The 24,699-nt window shown below is 39.4% G+C and overlaps 1 protein-coding gene across 1 annotated transcript in view; it reads left to right on the top strand.

The window, feature by feature from the left end:
- The window catches only part of RAD54B (RAD54 homolog B), a 59,697-nt gene that overhangs the window by 28,147 nt on the left and 6,851 nt on the right, over nt 1–24,699 (top strand). The window contains exons 4-11 of the mRNA XM_072328540.1: nt 10,446–10,646; nt 12,390–12,677; nt 15,545–15,707; nt 16,429–16,654; nt 20,956–21,163; nt 21,665–21,804; nt 22,354–22,644; nt 23,879–24,054. Coding sequence (XP_072184641.1) covers nt 10,446–10,646; nt 12,390–12,677; nt 15,545–15,707; nt 16,429–16,654; nt 20,956–21,163; nt 21,665–21,804; nt 22,354–22,644; nt 23,879–24,054 — 1,693 coding nt within the window. The remainder of the gene's footprint in view (nt 1–10,445; nt 10,647–12,389; nt 12,678–15,544; nt 15,708–16,428; nt 16,655–20,955; nt 21,164–21,664; nt 21,805–22,353; nt 22,645–23,878; nt 24,055–24,699) is intronic.

Genomic DNA, 24,699 nt, shown 5'->3' on the forward strand with positions numbered 1-24,699 from the left:
ATAGTGAGAGGCCCAAAACATGGTACTTGAGGCAAGCTCTCACCTGAGTTAAGTACAGGGGGATGGTATTGTAGATGGGCTTTGTCAGTAGGTTGTCTATCACAATGGACTTCCATATAACACTGACAGTGTCTACTTTCAGTACGGCCAAACCCTTTTATGCTGGGTTACCCCATCTCATGTGTGTGTGCTATAGCTTTTGTTTGTGTTTTCTCAAAGCAGCTCAGCTTTGTTTCTGTGAACCAGACTGAAGGGAGAATGCATCGTTTTGTATTAAATTTTGATGTCCTTTCCTTTGTAGCATTCTTGTTTCTCTGTGCTTTTGAGAAAGTACTGACATTTGGCATCAACACGGTCTGTGGCCATTCCTATAAAGGCTCTTTCCCATTTGGCTGATTCATAATTCATTGGCAAGCACAGATTGTGGTCGTTTGCAGTAAGTCTGTTATACTTTAGTTACGGTCTCTAATAAATTAATTTTTTTGAGAGTGTGTCCCAGCTGGGCACACTGAATTGTTGGGATCCCAACAGTGATTTCTTAGCTTGAATGAAAGCAAGATTTGTCTCCAGATTTGCCCAGCCATATAGTGACGGTGCAGTGAGTATAGTGAGGTAACAGTGTGGATTTCCAGCGCTTCTGCCCTCCTGGCAGGACAGCTCTACAGATACAGGACTGTTGAACTGAACAGCTCATGGCTTGTCGCTTCTGTGTAAACTTCAAAACCAGCAATAAACTGGAAAATATAGTTTGTATTTATGTGGTTCAGAGTGCTGCACAGTGGGTGTGCAGACAAAGGCTGAATTAAGCTTGCTTAGGGAATTTAGTCGCTGTTGTTTGTTATAATTATTTCTGATAGATAAAATTCGTGCCTTTCAGAAGAGTTTTTGTTATATAACTGTACGTGCTAATTTGCTGTAGTTTAAGTTTTGAAAATCAAATTATGAGATGGTACTAAGGATGTTTCTCAATAGCAGCATATTTTGATGGTTTTGAATAGGTTACCTCTGAAGATGTAATGGGCAGCTGTAAGGATTGTTTTCAGGTGACATATAGCAGAGATTGAGTCAGTCATTTTTCTGTCTCATCCTTTTCTATGCATATGTACATCTGTACCTACCCACATATACATAATTCGTATGGTAGTTTGGTAAGAAGAGCTGAAGTTGTGTGTGCTGCAGAATCTGAACATCATACAGGTGACATCAAGGGCCAGAGGAGACCCTTGGGAATAGCAAGTGGGCCCCGTGCTGATGAGAACTGCCACATATCCATGTCTTTTGGTTGGAAAGGACCTGCAAGATCATTGAGTCCAACCGTCCTCCCATCACCATTACTACAACAAGCCACTAAACCGTATCTCATAGCTCCTCATCCAGACACCTCTTGAACACTGCCAGGAACAGTGACTCCACCACCTCCCCAGGCAGAACCTGACCACTCTCAGAGAGAAAGTTTTTCCTTATGTTTAATCTAAAACCTCCTCTGGTACAACTTGCGGCCATTTCCTCGGGTCCTGTTTGTTGCCTGGAAGAAGAGGCCAAACACCTCCTCATCACAGCTTCCCTCCAGGAAGTTGTAGAGTGCAATGAGGTCTCCCCTGAGCCTCCTCTTCTCCAGACTGAACAATCCCAGCTCCCTGAGCTGCTCCTCATAAGACTTGTGCTCCAGACCCCTCACCAGTTTTGTTGCCTTTCTCTGAACACGTTCCAGGGCCTCGATGTCTTTCTTGTAGTGAGGGGCTCAAAACTGAACACAGTACTCGAGATGTGGCCTCTCCAGTGCTGAGTACAGGGGGATGATTACCTCCCTGCTCCTGCTGGCCACACTATTTCTAATACAGGCCAGGATACTGTTGGCCTTCTTGGCCACCTCGGCACCCTGTCAGCTCATGTTCAGCCAAGCATCAACCAACACCCCCAGGTCCCTTTCCTCTTCACAATCATCCAGCCACAACAGGGTGACACGAAGTAGGTTCTGTCAAAGGTATGCTGAATTTGCATAGAATCATCTTATTAATTTGCATTGGAACTTCTAGACAATTTAAAACATGTTCTTTTTTCTTACATCAAGAAGTGGCAAAGCAGCACGGTAAGTACCACATATCTTCAAACAGGAAAAAATTCTCCTCTTTCATTCCTCTTTTATTTTTGCTTTTCTTGTAAGAATTACAAACGAAGCCTTAAGTTTTTAGGCCTTGGCCATAAATATTACTTTTTTTGCTTGGCCTATTGAATGGATTACATTTATGTAAATCAAAGTTACGTAACTTGATTTGGAAAGATTACTCTTTCCCTTTCCAAAGATTTCGTCAGCCATTCTGTAAGTAATCACTGCTGCATAACACATGAGAATGCTCAAAAACATGACTCATCCTTTGTGTGCCTCTTTCCAGGGTAACGTCATAAATTTTAAACACTCTTGTTTAAATAATTTAGACAGGAATATATTATTTTTCATGCTTATTACAGTAGATGTAAGTTTTGCTGATTATTTTAAAGACTCATCGTTATAATCCACGAAAATCAAAGATGGCCATTAATAAACACAAACAGTAGCTGAAAAATATTTTACCCTTTAATATGTGCTAAAATAGATGTGAATATGAAGTATACACAGTCTCAATAAATCCCTCTCTCCCTGCTTTCTGCTTCCTACAGATCTAAAAGCCCTGAGATTTTATAACTGAAATGTTATAGATCACAGAGATTTAATTTCATTTAAAAACCCCAGAGGCAGTAGCAAATGCTTGGAGAATCCAGGACTATATATTTTCAAAGTCCCAAACATATATTTTTTATTTTTTTTTTTTTGAAGTAAATGAGCCTTTAGTTGATAAATTAATCTAAACATTTAGTGTGGATAGGTACAGTGGGAAGAGTAGTAAACACCGAACTTGGATGGCCTTTGGATGTTTCCAGTATTTTACTGAGCTGATCTGGCTTGCTGCACTGTATGATGCCTCCAGCATTTCAGAATTCTCAATGATGCTGCTTTTTTCCTTTGATAATAGGACTTGCACATCTATTTCTGTGGACTTGACAGAAGCTTCAGCTTAGTTCATTAAATTTTTACAGTGGAAGCTGGAGTGAGTTGGATTTTTATGCAGTTGAGAGGCTTATGAAGAATAGTTTTCTACCGTGGAGCTATAATTTTCGAAGCTTAAGCTTTCCTCCTCCTCTGCAGCTGATACCCCTAAGAACTAAAAGTTTCATTAAATGGTGATGAGGCAAATGTTTCTCATTGTTGAAATTAAGTACACCTGTCATTTCTTTTATTTTATACAGAAAATTCCTGCTGCAAAAGAAAACTAAGGCTACAAACTCAGGTACCGAAAGCCTGCAAATAGGCACAGCCTGTTTACAGCTTCTTGTGCCCTGTAGTTAATTTCATGATCATATATTCTATTTCTAGAGGCTTCCTTGTCAGTTTCAGTTTACAGAATGGACCGTGTCCGCTCAGTGAACAGCATTTTTCTTCCTCCTTTTTGGTCAGGTATAGACTTAATGCCATGATTTCATCACGCTATTTTGAATTAATTTCCTGATTTTTTTTCCTCTGGTGCCCATTGTAATAGGTGCTGAGCACATCATGAATGTACCTGCATTCCATAACAGCCTTGAGAGATGAGAGGTTGCTATTACCTCTGCTTTCTAGGAGATGAAGTGGGAAGTGAGGCACAGAGTGAGTAAGATCAAAAAGCTCCATAAATACCAAAGGTGTAGGTTGAATCATCTAGGACTGTATTATCTAAGAGCTTCAATATACGGTACAGTAAGTAGGGTATGGATGGATGGAGAGCAGCCACACAGAGAAGGACATGGGGGTTCCAGTGGATAAACAGTCTGACATGAGCCAGCAGTGTGTGCTTCTAGCCCAGAAAGCCAACTGTATCCTGGGCTGCATCAACAGAATGGTGGTCATCAGGGTGAGGAAGGGGATTGTCCCCCTCTGCTCTGCTCTTGTGAGGCCCCATCTGGAGTACTGCATCCAGGCCTGGGGTCCCCAGTGCAAGAAGGAGGAGCTTTTGGAGCAGGTCCAGAGACCACAAAGATGGGCAGAATGCTGCAGCACTTCTTCTCTGAAGGCAGGCTGAAAGATATTCAGCCTGGAGAAGAGAAGGCTCTGGGAAGACCTCATTGTGACCTGCAGTATCTACTGTGGCCTATAGAAAAGATGGTGAGGGACTTTTTACAAGGGTGTATAGTGATAGGACAAGGGATAATGTCTTTGAACTAAAATATGGTAGATTTAGATTAGATAAAAGGAAGAAATTATTCACTGTAAGGGTGGTGAAGCACTGCCCAGAGAAGCTGTGGGTGCCTCATCCCTGGAGTCATTCAAGGCCAGGCTGGATGAGGTCCTGGGCAGCCAGAGCTGGTGGGGGGCAGTCCTGCCCATGGCAGGGAATTGGAGCTAGGTGGGTCTCTAAGGTGCCTTCCAATCCAAACTGTTCAATGGTTCTATGATTCTATAGTTATTCTATTAAAACCACAACTTCAGTTGCCTCTGTGCACAGTGTTTGGTATTGCTACAAATGAAACTGAATCTCAAATCAGACACTCAGACAGATGTCTGCTACTGAAAAGTTTAAGGTTGCATGATTTCCTTACACCACAAAGGAACACTGGAAAACAATGCAGGTGGTATCCTGTTATCAAAAGCACTATTTAGTTTATCTTACCTTAAAACTATTCACACAATAAGTTGGTTTTTGAGACGGTGGGGAGTAAGGTAGTTTGGCACCACAGGGTTATAGTTACTATTCTTTGGGCTTTTAGAGCAAATTAACATTTCTAAAATGATTTTTCCATGTCGTTTAATGTTTTTATCTGAGTAAGACAGAACAAGTTGAAACTCTAATTTTTACCCTTTGAGGTAAGAAATTGAATGATTTTATTAAAAGGCTGCTGTGTTCACTGCAGACCATTATTACAGCGTCATGCGGTATTTTGCCTAGTGAACTTTGCACTTTTGCTAACAACAAACAAGATGAAAGAATGAAAATGGTTCAGGCTGAAGAACAGAAAGTACCGAAGGGTCTTGAATGAGAGTGGCAAGATAATCCAAGCCTTAGCTTCTCATTGGTCTACACTACCTCGGCCATTACCAATCATCTGTTTGACACCACAGTCCTAAACTCAGAATTGATGGTCTCATGTGGTCTCATCTGTCAAATGGATCCAGATCACTGAAACTGTAATCAAACTAGGAGGATGAGGGAGTGATATGGGCCCTTTTTATCAGGAGGTGAATTGATCTGAGTGCTCTTACATCTTTGTACCACCATTTCCATTCAGGGCTCACCTGCTTGCCATCTCTAATGTTGCAATACTCTGTTGTCCCTGGCTGTTTTCTCCACTGTAACTTTTTCCTTTACTTTCCCTGGCAATGCCTTATCAGCTCCTGTTCTCATTTCCTCCTCCTAGGTCTTCCCTTGATTTCCCTTGGTGGCTTCCAGCAAGTCATGTGTTTTTACTGAACCTTGAATTTTGAAGGACAGAGACAAGGTGCAATAAGCTTTCCTGTCTGGTAGTACACTTCCTTTTCAGGCCTCTTCTCCCAAGGAGCACTTCCATGTATCTGCTCCCTATCCCTTCTGCCACCTTTTCCTGTTCTGTCTCAGGAAAGGAGCTGCTGTCTCTGATTGAGAAGAACAAATTCCCTGCTGGCATGTTTGGAAGAGACCCAGCTTTGGTCCAAGCAGTGAGAGCTGTGACTACAGAGAAAGTTATTCTCGGCCTCGGTTTGAGCATGTCCACTGTGTAATCCTCAGGAAATTAAGTTGCACAGAGTGTGCAAACTGCGTTTATTTCCAAAAGCTTTTAGCTCTCAGGGATGGAAAAAGTTTTGCCCTGGCCAAAACCAAAGAAGAAGCGCCGCCTTCTCCCCTGATTTCTGGATTCTTCTTCAGAGCATTGAGTTAATAGAAATTCTACAAGGAATAATATTTATTCTGACTAAAATTGCATTCATCTCTGGTTTCTATTCTCATAAAGCAGTATTTTATGAACAATGTTTGAGCATTTGAATTTTTGTTTAAAAATTAGTTTGGATGTAAAACAATGATGTGGTTTTTTAGAGAGAATATTCCTTTTTGCAATAGCTTTCTTTAGGTGAGTTAATTTACACGTTCAACAAGCTTATTCAGTTCTATGAAATAGATAAAAACAGCAAAAAATAAACCGTCTGTGCTTTAGCTTTTAAAACAAACAAACAAAATCTTAAGAAGTCTCACATCAAGAGATGTCCCACGTTCTTCAGTACTGATGAAATCATTAAAATTAGGCTTTTCTCTGTTAGGACTTCAAGTCCCCACAGTTCATCCACAGAACTTAAATACTGATAGCACTGTGGGCTTCTCTGGTAATGGTGGCTTTGTTTTGGCAGGAATGCTGATGTGTGCAGGACAAATTCCATGTTACACATTTTGTGTTTAAAACAGGGGCATGAAGCACTGGATTGTAATCAAGCAACTCAGATGTGATCCCATCTGCTGTTGATTCCTATGATAAGAGGGCAAGTCAGTTCAACTCTTCATGGCTGCTCCCCTTGTAAAATGTTTCATAGGAAATCTGTGAGAAGACTTACGACGTATTTTCCTATCTTCAAGGCACAGTAATATGCATTTACATGTTAGCTTAATATTAAAGTTATCATTAGACTGAAATTGCTTTGTAAATGAATGATGATGTTATCTCTGTCTGATATTTCTTGAAACGTTCCTGGGATATCTTAGAATTGTTTAACACAGATATTTTGTAGGGATCAAGATACTTAACTTCTCTGTACACCTCTGCTCTCTCAGCTTTGTGAAACACCTCTGCTCAGAAGACAGGGCCAATATTGGATCTGCAGAGCAGGTGGATGACGTGTATGCAGAGGTGGCTGCAGAGGCTACAGGAAGACGCTGTCATTGAGTTTCAGCTGTGATTCAGAGGCCAAATCTCCTTTTATCTCAGTCCAGATTTTCGGCTCTGCCTCCCCCTTTCTTTCTTTCCCCCTCTCTCTCTTTCTCTCTCTTTTCTTTTTTCCTAATAATTTATTCTTTTGTACCATAGAACACAACTTGAACCAAAGTTGTTTTCTTTAAGCTACAGCTTTTGCATTTTGACAATGTGTTTTTGTTTAAGAGGCTCACTCACAGTGTGAAAGTCCAGGTGCAGAGCTGATAAGCAACTTGACAGATCCCATGGTTCCCAAACCACTTCAGCTTAACAGTAGCAGCTGCAAGGAAAGAGACTGTCTCCTTGTTGGGAACCACGTTCCCTCTCCTTGTATTGACTTTGGTTGCTCATGTGATTCATCGATCCGTGTGCCCGGGCTGCTCAGCTGCTAAGCTGCTGGATGAGCAGCAGTGTGGGAGCAGGGAGGAGGAGGACGCTCACGGGTTTTTGGCAGCAGCCCACAGTTAGATGGGGTTAAGCCACCCATTAAACCACACCTCGGGCTGAGGGTCTGGTGTGCTGCTCACTGGAGCATGCCAAGCTCCTTATAATGCACAGTTACACGGCTGCCAGACACACTGCACAGGCTCCTCAAAATGCACATTGATTTACATTTTGTGGCGTTTCATAATGCAGCTTTTTCAGTGAACTGGGAGTAACCCAGCACATTTCATCGATAGGTTTTCTCCTGAGTCCTGCTCTACAGAAACTGGTTAAGCTGGTTTGCCATTGGAACGCTCCCCCATCCCCTTTCCTGGATCCTGTCCCATTTTCTGTAAATCATCACCTCCGTGAAGGTGGCTGAAGCTGTTTCTCATGTCGAGTAAGCAATGGTTTATGTCTTGAAACTTAATCCCTTTCTTTCCAGCCAGGTACATTCCTGTTTGTGGAAGCTTTTAAGGCTTTATCACCCAAGGTTTTAGGATTCCCAAGCCCTTTACTGTCACTTGCTGCATTTTCTTGCACTCCCTGGGAGGCAGTTAGCCGTTTGGGAAGGAGATGCATGGGCATGATTTCCTGATCTTCCTCTTAGTCTGGTATACACAGAGTTCCTGTTATTTATTATTCTCAGTCCCAACTGATTAACAGTGCAGTGCAGAACTGACACCTGCAGAGAGGATCTCAGCAAAACTAGCTCTGTCTAAGGTGGTGCCTATCATCAGCAGGCAGTGAGGGTTTGGCTGCAGGAAAAGAAAAAGACCTTAACACTGTTACCTGAAACTCTACTGTAGTTACAGGTAAAAGGAGAATACGTTATGTGGCACTGACTGAAACAAATCATTGATGGGTATTGTTATAAACAGAAATTACGGTGAGTTAAAGACAAATTGAGGGAAGAAACCCGAGCATCACATTCGGTTCATTTTCAGATTTTCCATAGGAACATGGTAGTATGATACGGAATACTGGCATCCAGTTTGCTGCTGACTGAGGGTAGTTTGCTTTAGAAATCCTTCTCTCCAAAAATCATAGTATCATAGTATCATAGTATCGTGCGAGTTGGAAGGGACCTTAGAGATCATCGAGTCCAACTCCCGGGTTTCGAGCCCCCTGTGTAGCGAAGTGGCACTTCTACCCCTGCGCCACAGCTACAAAATGCTAGCAGTTTCCAATTATATTTTTAATATTATTTCTGTTATTATTTTTACCTGAAGTGGGGCTAAGAAGAGTTCGAGGAATTGTTATTGACCTGAAAGTTAATCTATTGGTGATTCAGATAGCAACAAACAGGATTCCCTGAGTAAAAGAGCAATGACCATAAAACAGATCTTAGGGGTCACCAAACTCGTGTGGGAGGTCAATGGAGGAGACCAGGAGGTCATTTCTGGTTGTGGAAGAGCATCCCTCAGGAGAGAAGAAAGTTCTGCAAGAAAGTATCTTTCATTCTTACAGTAACTTATTTAAAGTCTTTAAACAATGAAAGGAATAGCAGTTGCTGATTAAAATACAAGAACCGGTTCAAAAAACAAAGAGAAACTGTCTTGTATTTCTTTTGTTGAATTGATTGTCATCAAATCAATTATCTTCTATTTTTAGCTCAGTGAGAGTTTTCTCTTTCTCCCTCTCTGTCCACTGTTCCTCCAAATCGTATTTCTTGTGATTACTGAAGATCCAGTAAAAGCCTTGCACCTTTTGGCAAAACTGGAAGGATTTGTTCTTGCTCTCTGTCTCATTTCCCAGGTTCCATCTATGTGGATCCCTGCCTGCTGTGCCGGTACCCAGTAGCTGCTCTGTTGCCCCTTGGAGGTGGGGCACCTGTCACAAGAGATACCACAGACACTGGCTAATGCCCTGAAAAACAGTTTTTCATTTAGATAATTCTTTTAAAATATTAAAAATTGCTTGCTCATTTGGGCATATAACATGCCAGTGTTTCACAGTTTTAAGAAGATGTAGGCTTGTTGAATGAGTTATGTAGTTTCCTCTGTTTAGTGTGAATTTGCCTCATTACTACTCAGTTGCTTCACTTTTATTGTAAGCAAACCTCTTGCCGTCTATCCTTTAAACACCAGCACACCTGGAAACTGTGGAAAGGTTAGTCTGTGGCATAAGTGCTTTTTCCTAACGGATTTCTGTAGTGTTCAATCCCAGATGGAATCAAAGGAGCAAACCCATTTAAGCCTTTAACCAGCATGCAAGAGTATTTTAATGAAAATTAGTCTGATTCTCTCTTTGAAGCTGTGCATGTGCTGAAAAGGAATGCTACAGATATTCCTTTAGATAATGCTGAGGACTTAGCAGCCATTGCTTGGCTCATGTCAGATAGCTAACTCTTGGAAGCGTGCATTTATTCTTAATCGATATTATGATCAACTGCTGTCAGTTCTATTATAATTTCTTAACCTTATTAACCTTAACATTTTGTATTAGCTTTTATATTCGTGTTGCTTAGAATGGGTTAACTGCTGACAAATTAAAATCAGCATGAGCCTGGTAACAGCATTTGGGTTGTAGGTGATCTGTTTCAACACTTACATAATCACTTCAAGAGAACGAGGAAAGCAGTTGGAGTGATCTCTTGCATTATTACAGTTATAGCTATTCAGCGTCTTAGTACAGATGACTTCAGCTTCAGACCTGTGTACTGGCCTCCTTTGCTTCCTGTCATGAACCTCGTATTCCTGTCCTTGTTTCCAGAGTGTTGCCCAGCACCACTTCATCAGGACTGGTCATTTTCTCCTTCCCACCCCAGCCTTTCTTTTTGTTCCTTTTCCATGGTTATCATCCATTCTGGCAAATCAGGATCTCTTTGAGTATCACACCAAGAAATGCCCTTTTCCAGAAAGCACATACTTTCCAAAACCAATTTAATGGCTCTCATCTCAGGATGAGTCCTTACGTGCTGTTTTGTCTCAGTCCACGCTTAACATAAACAGCCCAGGAGTGGAACTATGACACTTCGTTTATATAAGATGAAATGCATTTCTTTGAAATGGAAATGAATATACACTTCATCAAGAGAACTTGAGATATCCTTTGTTGTTTCATTTCCCTTTTAGATGGAGTGGATTTGCCAACATCAGGGGTGGCAAAGGAAGCAGCGGCGCAGGAAGAACCTGACTGCCTCACAAAGTATTTCAGTGTTATGTGGTGTAAGGCATCAAAGAAGAAGCACAAGAAGTGGGAAGGCGATGCTATTCTTATTACAAAAGGAAAGTCAGTGATATTGAAAGACATGGAAGGCAAAGACATTGGCAGAGGTACTGTACATTTACATGTGTGTGTAAGCTAACAGCTGGCTTAAAATTATTGTGATTTGAATAACAGAGAAGAGGCTTTTTAGATATTTTAGAGTTATCTGTACCAAAGTTGACCACAGGATGAGCAAAGATTAGAATTTTTTTTGCAGTGAGGGAGATGGAAAGAAAGCTTTATGTTTCTTACGTATAAAGCAGATGCATGGGGGAGTCTGGAGCAGGCTGTGTAACATTCTTCACAGAAGCACCAAATGGTAGTCCAAAGAGACGATCTGGAAATGGGGCTGCACTAATTCAGCAGAGATGCTAAAGGAGGCAGGAGTTGATTTTGGTTGCTCTTGTACTGCGTTGGAGAAGGTGTGAGAATTAAGAAGTGTCATGTAACCCATGACAAGAAGGTAGACAGGTTAAGTTTCTTGTAGACGTTCCAGTCAGTACTATGGGAACTGGGAATGTTTGAGCTTGGATCTGTACTTTACAGCCAATCAAGCAGCTAAAACTATAGAAAGACAAAGAACAGCAACATTTTCCAGCCAAAGTCAACTGTGTAGCAATTTTTAGTCTTGCAGTTTTAGCAGCAGCTGCTTCTGTAAGACACAGTTTGGGTTGTTATCAGAGTTAAAAATAAGACTTGCAAACTGTAGGCTGCAGTCAACTTGGGGTAGTATTTTTTACTGAAAGAAAAGCAAGAATTAGCATTGCTAACTAAGCCAAACATATTTAGTAGGGAATTTGGATTGGACAGTGTTGCTAAAAAATATAATTTGATTAATTTTGAGGCTGATTTGGGTCCTCTGCGCTTTTAATTACAATCATGACATTGTTAGCACCATGCAGTTTTAAATCAGTGACTTAGAAGTGAATTCAAGTTCAGTCATAGAGAAGCAATATAAGTACAGACTTGCTTGGGTATGAAAAAGGCAGAGAGAAAGAGAGCAATGCCTGGAATGCATCAGCCACCACCCTGTTGTTGCGTCTTCTTAAATTAGCAGAAAATACAATAGGAAAACAGATATTCTGATTCCCAGTGCTACAATTTTTTGTGTTTATTTGTGCCAGGGAGCACAGCAGTATCAGCGTTACTGGTGCTGATCTGCTCTAAGAAAAACATAAGTGCACCAATTTAAACAGTGTAACTTTAAAATTTCTTCAGTTATTCTGCAGGCATTCTGAGTGAGGGGTAGTGGTGTTTATCTCCTAAATTGCATTTAAAACTAGCAGTTTTTACATTGAATATGAATAAGCATCCAGAATTACTATTTTTAAGTGAAAAAAAAAGAGTTAAAGGAAGGTTATGGTTTATTTTCTACTTAGGCACACCAGGGAAGGATTTAAGAAGGAATATGGAAACCTAAAAACAGCTTTGGCTTTAGATTGTTTTTGAGGATAGACAGCAGAACTTCTTGCTCTTCTTCTCTGCAAGTGTCCTAAATTCTTAATAGTATATTACTAAGAATCTAGGAAACCTTCTCTTTTAATTTACTGTGTGTTATGGAAATAATTATTTCAGGCAGCTGCATAAACATTTGAGCTTTGTGGATTCACGTTTTGTCTTCCTTAGGTTCACATCTACCCTTAAAGCCCATCCTGACTTAGAACGAAGCTTTTCAGGCTGGAATTCAAATGATCTTGCACAGAGATTGAACTGTTGACAGTTTTATTAATCCTTCGTGCAGATAAATACTGATGTTAAGGAAGTAATATTTGCTGTGTTGTTCTAATTCCTAAATTTTGATCTTCTTTTAGGTACTGGATATAAATCTAAAGAGTTAGACAGTCTTGAGGAAGGTCAAACGCTGATGATTGGAGGAAAAGAAATTGAAGTGATGGGTGTAATTTCAGCAGATGACTTCAGCAGTGGCAGGTGTTTTCAGACCGGAATAGCGACTCATGAAACAGTCCCAACTGCTTTACCTCAAACTACTGTGAAACAATTCTGTAAGCCAATCAAAAGAGCCTGCCAACCCAGTACTAAAGAGAACATTCTCCTCAGTTCACAGAGCTGCAAACCTCGTCACAATCCAAATGATACAAGTAAGGTTCAAAGTTTTAAGCTTATTTAAGCACACTTTGGCTCTCAAGAAGGTTGAGTGTGTAACTAGAATTTTCACATTCCTTAATGTATTACTGAAGTATTTCTGAAATACAGTGGTGGCTTTTCTGTCAACAAAATGTTAGGATTTATTTTATCATGTGTTTCTAACAAGTAGAATGCTCTGCAGTGCATCACTTTTGCTCACAGATGTTACAGATGGCTGTAGAAGCAAGTGGTTTCTGAGTGGTTTCTACTGTAGAAGTGGTTTCTGAGAGTTCTGCCAAGAAAAATGTGTATGTCATTCAGAGAAACAATCTGACATATACTAAAAGTTCTAGTTGAGTTCCAGCTTCCTAGTGGGGTCAGTAATAGAGCAGTTAAGCCAAATGTGGATAATTGCTCCTAATGGTACTTGATCTGTAACAGCCAGTGAGTGTAACTTTACTGCCCCAAACTCAACAAGATATGTTTTGGAATGAAAGTTTTGCTATGAAATGCTAGAACTATCCTGTACTGAAGAGTCGTGAGAGTTATTAAATGACATAGGTTACTCCTATTTATTTCTGTGAAAACTACAACAGATACGAAGAACATGGTAACACTATTAGACAGTGCAAATTATGAGCTACAGAATATTATTTTTCAATGGAGTCACCACTATTAGCCATGCATTTTTGCCAGCAATGAATTGTAGCCTGCACGCCACACTTGTAAATTGGCTGTTATATGTCTGTTGTATGGCTGTCCAGAATGTGACTTGTCTTTCAAGCTGCTGTTGTCAGTGTTCAGATGTACCACTCACCACCTCACTGTGCTAACACCCACTGTTAGCACTGTTAGCACATCCACAAACATTCAACAAGTGTCAATGAAGGTCTGTGGCTACAATTCAGTAGCACACCTTTGCTTCATATGCGTTTCCATGTCAGATGCTGTTTTGTCATACTGCCCCTCTGCTGCCATCTGTTGCATGGCAATATCATGTGATGAAATGCTACTATACCACCACCATCTACCTCTGACATTGCGGGCCAGCATGATAAAATAGGAGACGTTACTTTCAGAGCAGGCCTTGTAAATTCTGCTCATGGCTTTTTCTTTCAGATGAAAAAGAAAGATGATTTTAAAGAAATATTATTAAAAAAGAGCTCTTCTACATTCTTTCTATAGGTTTAACTTTGTCCAGCTTTTTACCTCATATTTGACAAAGCTGCTACTTAACAACTGTGTAAATAAACAATGATATCTTGATTATATAGTAATTAGTGATATCATTGGCACTTCCATAAGAGCAAACTCATTAGCACTGTCGTCTGGTTTGAATTCAGCTTGATTATGTTGGGTCTAATGAGGCACCTTCCTGCGTTTTCATGATGATTCTGCATTAGCTTTCTAACCTAAAATCTAGCAAAGAGCTGATATATTCTGTACTCAAATGAACTTTTTTGTCTACTCTGTCAAAAACTAAGTCTTACTCTAGTACTTTGCTTTCTGTTACTCCTGGTGAATTTGAACATTTCCTATGAGATTTCCCCAGATTGCCTGATACAGAGAATTCTCAAGACATCAGTAGTTCAGACTCTCACGTTAGTGTTGCTCAACACTGGAGAATCGTATCATTTATGTAGTGCTTTGGTGCATAACCTCTTTCAGAAGCAATGGAGGTATTTTCCTAGACTAGGACTTTGTGATGGGAGCACTGAAAAGTTTTCATGTTGCTGTCAATGAAAATACTTGATTAAAATACACCTTTCTCAAAACTGAATGCTGTTTATCTACATGCTCAACAGAACTGACTACACCGACAAAGACATAACATCATGTCTTTCATGTGTGATTTCTAAGATTTAGTCCATAACTCATCTAAATCTTGCTTCTTCCTCATCTCTGAGGCTGCAAAATTTTGACAGGTGATATTTTCATCACTGTGGGCTTTTGTATATATCCAGATTCAATTTGATGTAATCTGTCAGAACTCTACATTTTGTCAGTAGGAAACAAAATCCCTCTGACTGATACAAGTCTTCAATAGGCCTATTCTCATGAATAAATTATCAGTATACTTCGACTCTAGCAACATAAAAATATCAGAAGCTGTCAATTGCTTTCTTGTTCTATCTTCTGACGATGCAACTTCTCACTGAGGTTTTATAGCATCAATACCTGCAACTGTGTATGGACATCGTCTAGCAAAGTAATGCCATCAGTCTGTAAACAAATTATGGCAAGCAAAACTGTTGTTCAGATGTAGCCAAAGGATATAGCTTCATGCTCTGTTTACCTCTGTCTGACTTCAAACCTGTCAACTTCTTGTATTTATGCACTGTGGCATCCTTTGTCAGCTCACTCGCATTCTTCCCCTCTGTTTTGGCAAATCGTCTTATCTCTCTGTTTCACAGACAGAATAGTCTTCCTGGGCTACAGAAATCTGGGCTACAAGAATATCCCCTGGAAATGTAGAGTCTACTCTTTCTGTGTGTCACTGTTTTCTTAAACTTTCCTTTTAGAAACCCTTTAGACCTTCTGATTTAACTCTCTGTATTCAAAATCATCATGCTGCATTTATTAGGTAAGCAGTTTCATCTCCTGAAACAATGCTGCGAGTGCTCACTTTGTCACCCTTACATTTGAGAAAAGTGCAAACTATTTTGCACGCCTCTGCAAAAGGATTTTTATTTTGAAGGCTATCTAGGTGCTTTGTTGGTAAATGCGTTTTCTGTCTGAAAAAGGTCAATTTGTTTGACAGTGTTTTTAGCGTCCATCAGATTACTGACTTTTTGCTGTAGCTGAGTTAGAGGAATAATGCCATTTGCTAACAGACTTAGAGAAGTTTAGTGCAATATTTGCGTATGTTTTGTGTTTCAAGATTCTCTGGTTATGCCGAGACCAAATGCAAGTCATCAGTGCATCTTCAACAAGGCTGGTTTACCTGTGGTGGATGTAGTTGTGGATCCTTACATTGCAAATAATCTCCGACCACATCAGAGAGAAGGAATTGTATTTCTATATGAATGTGTAATGGGAATGAGGTAAGAACATAATTATCCTTTTGGCTTTCAATGCCTATAATATTTTCACGTTCCGTCTTAAGAATTAGACAACCGGAAGGGGAGGTTACGAAAAATAGATCAGCTAATTAATATTAATATTATATCATTTTAAAAAAATATTATTAATATTATATCTTTCCACACTAAGGGTTGCAAAGGTTTTTTTTCTGACTTCTGTGTAGCATTGTGTTTGCTGTGACTTTGCTAGATGTGATGAGATGCTAGTACAGCAAAGGGCCTGTCAGCTCTGCTGAAGATACCACATCTTCTATACACAGATACAATCTGACTCATGCTGAATCACACCACTTTCTGGGGTTCATAATTCATTTAATTCATGATTGTATGATCTATAGTTGAATGTGTGGAATAGAGAAGATGAAGAAGGTATGTGCAGTGGAAGTAAGAGGAGGTATATACAAGTGTTAAAAGGATTACATGTTATGTTATATTTTAAGTTCTAGAAGAAGATTTAAGCTATTTGGTTTTGGAGGGTTAGTGCATTAATCTAGAAAATGAGGAATTTCACTCTAAGGACTTCTGGTCCTTACTGGCTTCAGTAACGGTATGACCATGTAGTAAGTATAAGTAGATTCTTTATAGCAAACGAAATGACTATGAGAAACAATTCCCTAGACCAGTTGTGAGTAATTACAGATCCGTCTTTCAAAGTGTTACCATAGCCTCTTATATGTTGCAGAGTTAGTGGCAGATTTGGAGCTATTCTTGCTGATGAAATGGGATTAGGAAAAACCTTGCAGTGCATTTCACTTGTCTGGACTCTTCTGCGTCAAGGGGTCTATGGATGTAAACCAGTACTAAAGCGAGCACTAATTGTCACCCCTGGGAGTCTGGTAAAAAACTGGAAAAAAGAATTTCAGAAATGGTTGGGAAGCGAAAGGATCAAAGTCTTTACAGTTGATCAGGTAAGATTTATTTCCTAAAGGGCATTAGGTCCTGTCTGGCTCAGAATATAGGACTCACCAGTTTTGTTTCTTTTTTTAAGCAGAAACCTGAACTAGTGATTCACTATTAAAATTTATTTGGAATGCTTCATTTCCCTTTCAGAGCCATACGCTCATTTAGCTGTCAGCAGCTGAAGATCACCTGCCTTTGTAGCATAAGTCTCATAGTTCATCTTTGCAGATGTAAAGGGAGACATTTTTTTCCTTGTCCCTCCAGTTTAAGGAAGAGCTTTCTGTTGTTCCTTGAAGTGCATACCATCCTTGCTTTATGTAACACAGATTATAGCTTGTCTGACTTGTACTGAGTTTCTCTGGTAGTTCCTGTTACTCTTTACCAAAAACTTTCTAATCTTTATTTCAGCTATCTGTTTCTAGTTATTTCAGGAAGTTATTCCTTTTAATGACACTGATAAGAGTTAGGTTTCTGTCTCCTATAGTAAAGCCAGCAGAAGCAGGCTGAAGGTGATTGTCCCCCTGTATTCAACTCTGGTGAGGCTGCAACTCAAGTACTGTATTCAGCTTTGGGCCCTTCACCACAAGAATCCATGACCTGGAACATCAAGAAAGGGGCAATGAAGCTGTGAAGGGTCTGGAGCACCAGCCTTATGAGGACCAGCTAAGGGAACTGGAATTTTTCAGTCTGGAGAAGAGAAGTCTCGGGGGAGACCTTATTGCCCTCTGCCTGAAATGAGGTTGTGGTGAGGTTTGGGTCATCCTCTTCTCCTATGTAACAGAGATAGGATGAGAGGTTATGGTCTCAAGTTGTGCCAGGGGAGGTTCAGGTTGGGTATTAGGAAGAATTTCTTCTCAGAAAAAGTGGTGATGCATTGGAACAAGCTGCCTGGGGAGGTGGTGGAGTCACTGTCCCTGGAGGTGTTTAAGGAAAGGACAGATGTAGTGCTCAGGGATGTGGTTCTGTGGGCAGTACTGGTGGTAGGTGGATGGCTGGACTGGATGATCTTAGAGGTCTTTCCCAGTCTTAATGATTTTATGATTTTTCCTAGGTCCTTATTGATTGTACCACTGAGTGTACCAGTGGGAGGAAGTGAAGACACTTTACATTCTATATGGAAGAATGAATATTTCAGATGAGATGGAAGCATTCAGACTATTTATAAAGATCTTTTGTAGGCTGTGCGGTACTTTATAGAAGTAATTATTTGAGATCCACTCTTATAAGCATCAAAATCCTAAAGTTATTGAACCTACTCATCGTCCACTGGGGCCAATCCACATTCACTTCAGTAAGAAGTGCTTTTTGCATCACTTGTTTTTCTCAGTAACTTGTTTCAAGATGTGGAAATGAAGCAAACTGACTTGTCAGGGACTGTAATTTAATATAGATGAGATGGAGAAATACAGAATTTTCTAAGGGTAGTGGATAGAAGACAAAATATAATAGGATAACGTTGTTACCTGAAAAGGTGATTAAAAATAATTGAATGTTTTCTTTCAATTTTTTTTGAATAATGTTGGGAGGAAAGAAATCTGGATTTGCTGACAGTTACTGTGACCCGAAATGACAGTAGCTTTTATCCGACTTTTAATTTAAATAACTTTAATATTCTTACTCATTTCACTGGAGCTGTTTGGATTGAGGACACTCAGCAGCTTTTAAGACTGTTGTTCCCAAATAGCAGTGAATACATTGTCATGCAAAAGCAAGATGCAGTGTGACTTGCCTGGAGTATAATGAGGTATCTTAAAATAATTTACTGTCTATCTTCTACAGAAAACCAGCAATTATCATACTGTTATTTCTTCAGTATAACTTAAAAGGAAGAGCTTGTCTCAATGTTTTGTTTTGGTGTTTTTTTTTTCCATTCTTGCCTACAAGGAATACATTCAAAGAAATGGCTGGCTTTTAAAATGCATTAGGTATGTTTTCATCATTTTAACCCCTCAGTGGTAAATTCCTTAAAGAAACAGGACATTATCTGCAGTTTACTTCTGTTTAAATGCAGATGCCAGGTAGAAGGCGTTGCTTTTAGAAACAAGCCTTCCTCTCAAAGGTTACATTTAGGTCTTATTAATCCACATGATCAGCATTTGAGAAGTGATTGAGAGGATAACTCCATTATCTGCTTGCAGAGTATCACTTCTACAGCGGTTGTTAAGGTGTTTAAGTTAAAATTCTGGAGAATGAATCAAGGTTTGCTCTGCTTCATGATGCAGCATTTTTTCATTTACACTTCACTGGATCCGGACTAGTGCAAATCAGGGTCTGTTCAGAGAGTAAGTCTGGGACATTATGGAGCCCTAATACTGACTGACAATTGCTCTATGTGTAGCTCCAGGCTCCTCTCTTAAACCTGTCTAGTCACTTTGGGTAATTGTGAAAACGGAGGCTGTAATACATACATCTCTTGCAGCTAGTTAAGAGGATAAATTAATTATTTGAAATTGGCTTGTAAAATGATTTTAACTTCTAGTCCATCTTTCACTGCTGTATATAATAACAGCTGCAGGCAGTTCCCAGTGCCCATAGGCTCAGCCTATACCCAGAAAGAGTGAGAAAGCAAAAGATTCCCAGACCTTGTTTGTCTCGTGGTGCTTTCCAAGAAAAGATGAGAAAGGCACTGCTTCTGTCATGAGAGCTGCGCTACGGAGCCCAAACTGGGGGTGGAGACAACACTGGGTGATGCCTACAGGGCTCTTCTGTTCCTATACTGGGAATGGAGGGCAAGGGAAATTCTCTGCTCCTATTTCAAAACTGGCAGTAAGAATTCTGGACAGAAAGCCTGCACTTACCTCCAGTCTTGCAGACTTGGAATCAGCAGGAATGCTGTGGCTCAGTTGAAAACCTTGATGAAATCTGTCCGTGCTCTTGTTACCTTCTCTGCACTGTTCTGTGCTTCCTTCATTGTGTGCAGGGCCTCTCCACAAGCATGCTGTGGGGTTTCACCTAGCACAAAGTAGTTTGGTGGGTTAAGCTGCCAGATTTGGCCCATAGATTCATCTGAATCAACAAATAGGAGGCTATGAAGGCTCTGATAATTAAGTGGTATTGTTCTTTGAGTGTATTACACTATCTGGCCCCCAGACTTAGTTCTTTATGTTTGATTACCGATCTTGTTTGGAAGTAATGATAACTTTTTGAAGCTCAAGCTTGATTTGCTTTAAAGATCACAAGAGGTTCTTCAGCTTGTCAGCTGGGACTGTTGCATGTGTAGTGAACACTGTTAGGACACAAGAAGGAGTGTACAGGGCCTTTGTATCTTGAGCTCAGTGGAGAGACAAGAGATGGGCCACAGAAGAATTTTCCATTTTTATGTGTAATTACCAAACAGGTACTCAATCCTATTATTACATTCACAGGTCTGTACATAAAATGTAGATGCTTCTAGGAACCTTTTTTTTGGAAGAAGCTCCCTTTTGCATTACAGTGCTTTGTTAACTTAACGTATTTCTTTTTAAAGTCAGTTCTGCCTCCAAGGCCTAGAACTGTATAGATGCAATTCTGGTCAGACTTGAGTGCTCTAACCTGGATAACTGTTGTTTGTTGGTTTTCCTCTTTGTCACATTTGGTTCTGGTTGTTTTAAGAGTTTAGGAAAGAAAGTCTGAATGTTCTTTGAAAATTAAAGGAATTTGAAGGGCACTTAAGGGTGGATTGGCTCAGAGATGTTTTCTGACATCTGTACTGCTCAGAGATGAATTGCATATATTTACCAGTGAATAGTCATGTTTCCTAGGGTTAGCTATAGGCTTAATTTTCCAAGTCCAGTGCTGTCTGTGCTTTCCTTTTGACCAAGCCTTCAGTGTTAAAGGCTTTTGACAAAGTGAATATCATGTTCAATTCAAAATTACAAGAGGAATTTTAATTTGGCAGACTATGGTAACTTTCTGCTGAGCACTACAGCTTAGGATCCCATAGTAAATATGTGGGCAGTCAACTTGCCTGTTTGTTATCTCAGCTGTAGCTGTTTAGTTTACCTAAATACTGAGAAGTTATTCCAAGGAGCCTGTAACAGTTTCTTACCTTGATGGTTATGTGTCTCAGAGGATCTCAAGGTCTAAAAGAGTAATAAATTGTCTGCTAATGAGGTGATAAAATAAAAATATAATATATATATATAATACTGTATCAGATCCCTTCTTTGCTTTGCAAATTAAGACACAATCAAGAATCCAGCTCTTGGAGGAGATGATAGTCAATGTTTTGTGTCATGCTGGAAAAGATTCTGCAGCCACCGGATTTGTAAGTAGTATGATGGGTGCTTTCAAATGCAGTTGTATGTTGTATTTTTCTTTATCCCTGTAGGACCACAAAGTAGAAGAATTCATAAATTCTCCACTTTATTCAGTTATGATAATCAGCTATGAAATGCTACTACGATCTCTGGATCAAATTCAGGCTATAGAATTTAACCTCCTGATCTGTGATGAAGGACATCGTCTGAAAAATAGCTCTATTAAGACAACTACAGCCCTCACTAGTCTGTCTTGTGAGAGGAGAATTATCCTTACTGGTTAGTATTTACAGATTAATATAAATTTTAATATTTAGCTATGATAAAAGTACCAGATTGGCATAAAGGAAAAAGGATATTGTAAATATGACAGGAACACAACATGAACCTTCGCAATGGGTATTAAGTGCACAAATATTGGATCTTTTAAAAACAGATTATTAAAAAGGAAAAGAAGAGTGACAAGCAACATTTGTGTAACATAAGGGATGGGTAAGGAGCTGTGGAACTTTTGTAAGGGAATCAGGACTCCATTTTTATACACTCATTATTTTCCTTTGCAGCTATTTAACAAAGTAACTTCTAGAATCCCTTTGTCAAACAAACTAGATATGCAGTCCATTCAGGTAGGAAGATAGTAGCTTATTAATCAGAATGAAGTTCTACATTAATTTGATATTCTGAGTTATTCCCATTGAAATAAAATATCTGTTTTCAGGATGCATTATGAATTTTATGAATACATTATTATAGATACAGAATTATTTTTTTTCTTTCCAGGTACTCCAATCCAAAATGACTTGCAAGAATTTTATGCGCTAATAGAATTTGTAAATCCAGGAGTACTTGGTTCTTTATCCACATACAGAAAGATATATGAGGAGCCCATTGTCAGATCCAGAGAGCCTTCAGCAACAAAGGTATGCTATTTAACAAAAAATGCAATTATAGAAGGAATTTAGTAGATAACAATGTGAAATTTGCTTTCTGTGGAATAAATGAACTTCAGGAGTATTAATGGGAGCAAAAGCTTTTCAGCTTCTTATTTGAATAAATTTGGTTGTTTTCCAAGGGGAGGTGAGGAATACATGTGCATTGAGATTTTGGCTGCTCTTTATCAGGCATCCAGCATCTTGAGTTTCCAAAAATGTCATGTAAATTACCATATGAGGATACTGTGTTATGTCTTAATTTCTCCACACGACTGCATTATTATATTACGTCAATCAAGAAATCTGTGGAATATAATTTGAACCTTGTGTATCTTTGGTGACATTATCTTCATTTGTTGAAGACTTGAGAAACCTAGAATTAAGCTAATGGAGTGGTATTAATTATGGAACGGATCATTACTTTATGCTGGAAGTGGTATCATGCATTTAAAATATTCCCTACCTAATGAAAATAACGTAGAAGATTATTTTGATGAAATGCAATGTGAGCATTAATTTTGTGCTTTGTTCTTCTAGGAGGAAAAAGATTTAGGAGAAAAAAGAGCAGCAGAACTCACACGCCTCACTGGACTCTTTATTCTTAGGAGAACACAGGAGGTTATAAACAAATTTCTTCCACCAAAAAAGGAGAACATAATCTTCTGCCAACCAACAGCACTGCAGCTCGAATTGTATCGAAAACTGCTCAGTTCTCGAGTTATTAGCTCCTGCCTACAAGGCAGGCTAGAAAACAGTCCTCAACTAATATGTATAGGAGCTTTGAAAAAACTTTGCAATCATCCATGTCTTCTATTTAAAGCTGTAAAGGTATCTATCTGCTTGGGGGTGGGTGCCTGCAATTAGTCATTTCAGCTGACAGAGATTGCTAGAAATATGTTATGGTCAATGTGCATGTTAGTTAAGGTCATTTCCGTACTGTTTTCACATCTGGCTTGCTTTAGGAGATTGGCTTTCAAAAATGCAAATGTTAGGAAATCTGAATGTAGATATGTCTCCACCTTCATATCACCTTATTTTCTCATTCTTCTTTACCTTCGCATATTTTCCCTCCGAGTGTGATCCCTGAATATTTTTAAAAATACATTCAAACGTGAGCTTTCCAAAGAATACGTAGTTAGAGATTATTTTGTATACTATGTCTGTTGGTTCCCATGAAACCACCCTCTGATATAGTCTTGAGTTCAGTGATACTGACAGCTCCAGGCTCAACTCATCACTGGTACAAGCTGCCTCTTTTTCCTGGAATCCTATCGCTCTCTACACCTCATTAGTTCCACATAAGTGTTCTCATTCCTACAAATAACTGGTATGGTAGTTAGAACTTAGTATTACTGACTTATATGGATACTAGTCCAAGTGCGGGTAAGGTGAGTGTAAATGTAAATGTTCCTTAAAAGATGTTCTTCATGACTTTTCTGGAATGTCCACAGCAGACATCTCTGTAAATTACAACTTTGACAAGTAAAGTAAATTGCCTTCATAGAATCATAGAATCACAGAATCATAGAATGACCCGGGTTGGAAGGGACCTCAAGGATCATGTAGTTCTAACCCCCCTGCCTAGCAGGGCCACCAAACATACACCTTTACTAGATCAGGTTGCCCAGGGCCCCATCCAACCTGGCCTCTATGATTCTATGATTCTATGATTCATTGTATACTGTTTGAATTTTTCATAAATGAAAGCATTTTCATAACCCTTTGGAAATGATCTGCATGGAAAGGACTGTATGTGCATGTCATTTATTACTGTTGTGGGGTTTGATTAGTCTGGCTTTTTCCTCCCCATGAAACATCAGTTTGCAAATTACAGCACGTTATTATTTGCCTGCTTTTTGCTTCCTTTTTGCTCTCGCTGTTTTAAAACTGCTGTCTATACAGTACTGGAAGCTTACTGTGCTCATGTGATATGCTCCTTTGTGACAGCTTTTGATACCTCTTTTTGTAATAAAAATGTAGCAAATTTTTAGAAGTAAAAGAATGAAAAAAATATATATACTTTTGTGGGGATGTGAACCTTGAGTCTTTTTATTTCTAATAGGAAAAGTCCTGTGATCCAAAAAATGATGAGCATATTGAGTCCAGTCTCTACGAAGGGATAACAGATGTCTTTCCACAAGATTATACTTCTGACACTTTCTCTGAAGCTGATTCAGGAAAATTGCAGGTGCTGGTGAAGTTGTTAGCAGCAATCCGAGAGCTCAGATCTTCTGAAAGGCAAGTATGAAAGAAAGGTAAAAGGCAGATGATAGGAGTGACCTGCTGCATATTATTTTGCTTTTCAGTTGTGTAATAGGGACATACTATTCAAAATAAAGCCTTTGCAACTGTTTGCAGAGGTACTGGACATATTTGTGCATATCCTGGCTCTTCCTCATTAATTCTTATCCTGAGATTTGCAGCCAACGCAATTTTCAAAGTTGCTTCTCTATGATTTCCAGATAAATATAATTGTATTTTTCATATTGAGTTCCCACAACTAAGGTAGAGTTAGCTACAGCCCACTGTACTATGGAAATCTCAACACAACCTTGTGTCTTGTGGAGACTTTTTTATGTACTCACGCCTTGAAGCCCAGCTCTTCCAAAAGTAGTTGGCTTTTAGCTTGTATTTTAGTTGATGCTTAAATAGGATATTCTGTAATTCAGTAGTGAGAAGTTACAGCAGATCTCTTGGCACTGATGTAATGGAATTTCTTCCTGATTCTCTCTTTTTACAAACCAGAAATCGGAGCCTGTCGTGGGAGTTTATGTGCCTTGCATACACTGAAACAAACGACAGCTAAACATCTAAATGTATTAGACTTTTTTCCTTTAAGTGAAAAGAACTGAGGTATTGGGAAAAAACATCTTTCCCTGTGCC

The sequence above is a fragment of the Excalfactoria chinensis genome, chromosome 2 (assembly GCF_039878825.1).
Source record: "Excalfactoria chinensis isolate bCotChi1 chromosome 2, bCotChi1.hap2, whole genome shotgun sequence".
NCBI lineage: Eukaryota > Metazoa > Chordata > Aves > Galliformes > Phasianidae > Excalfactoria > Excalfactoria chinensis.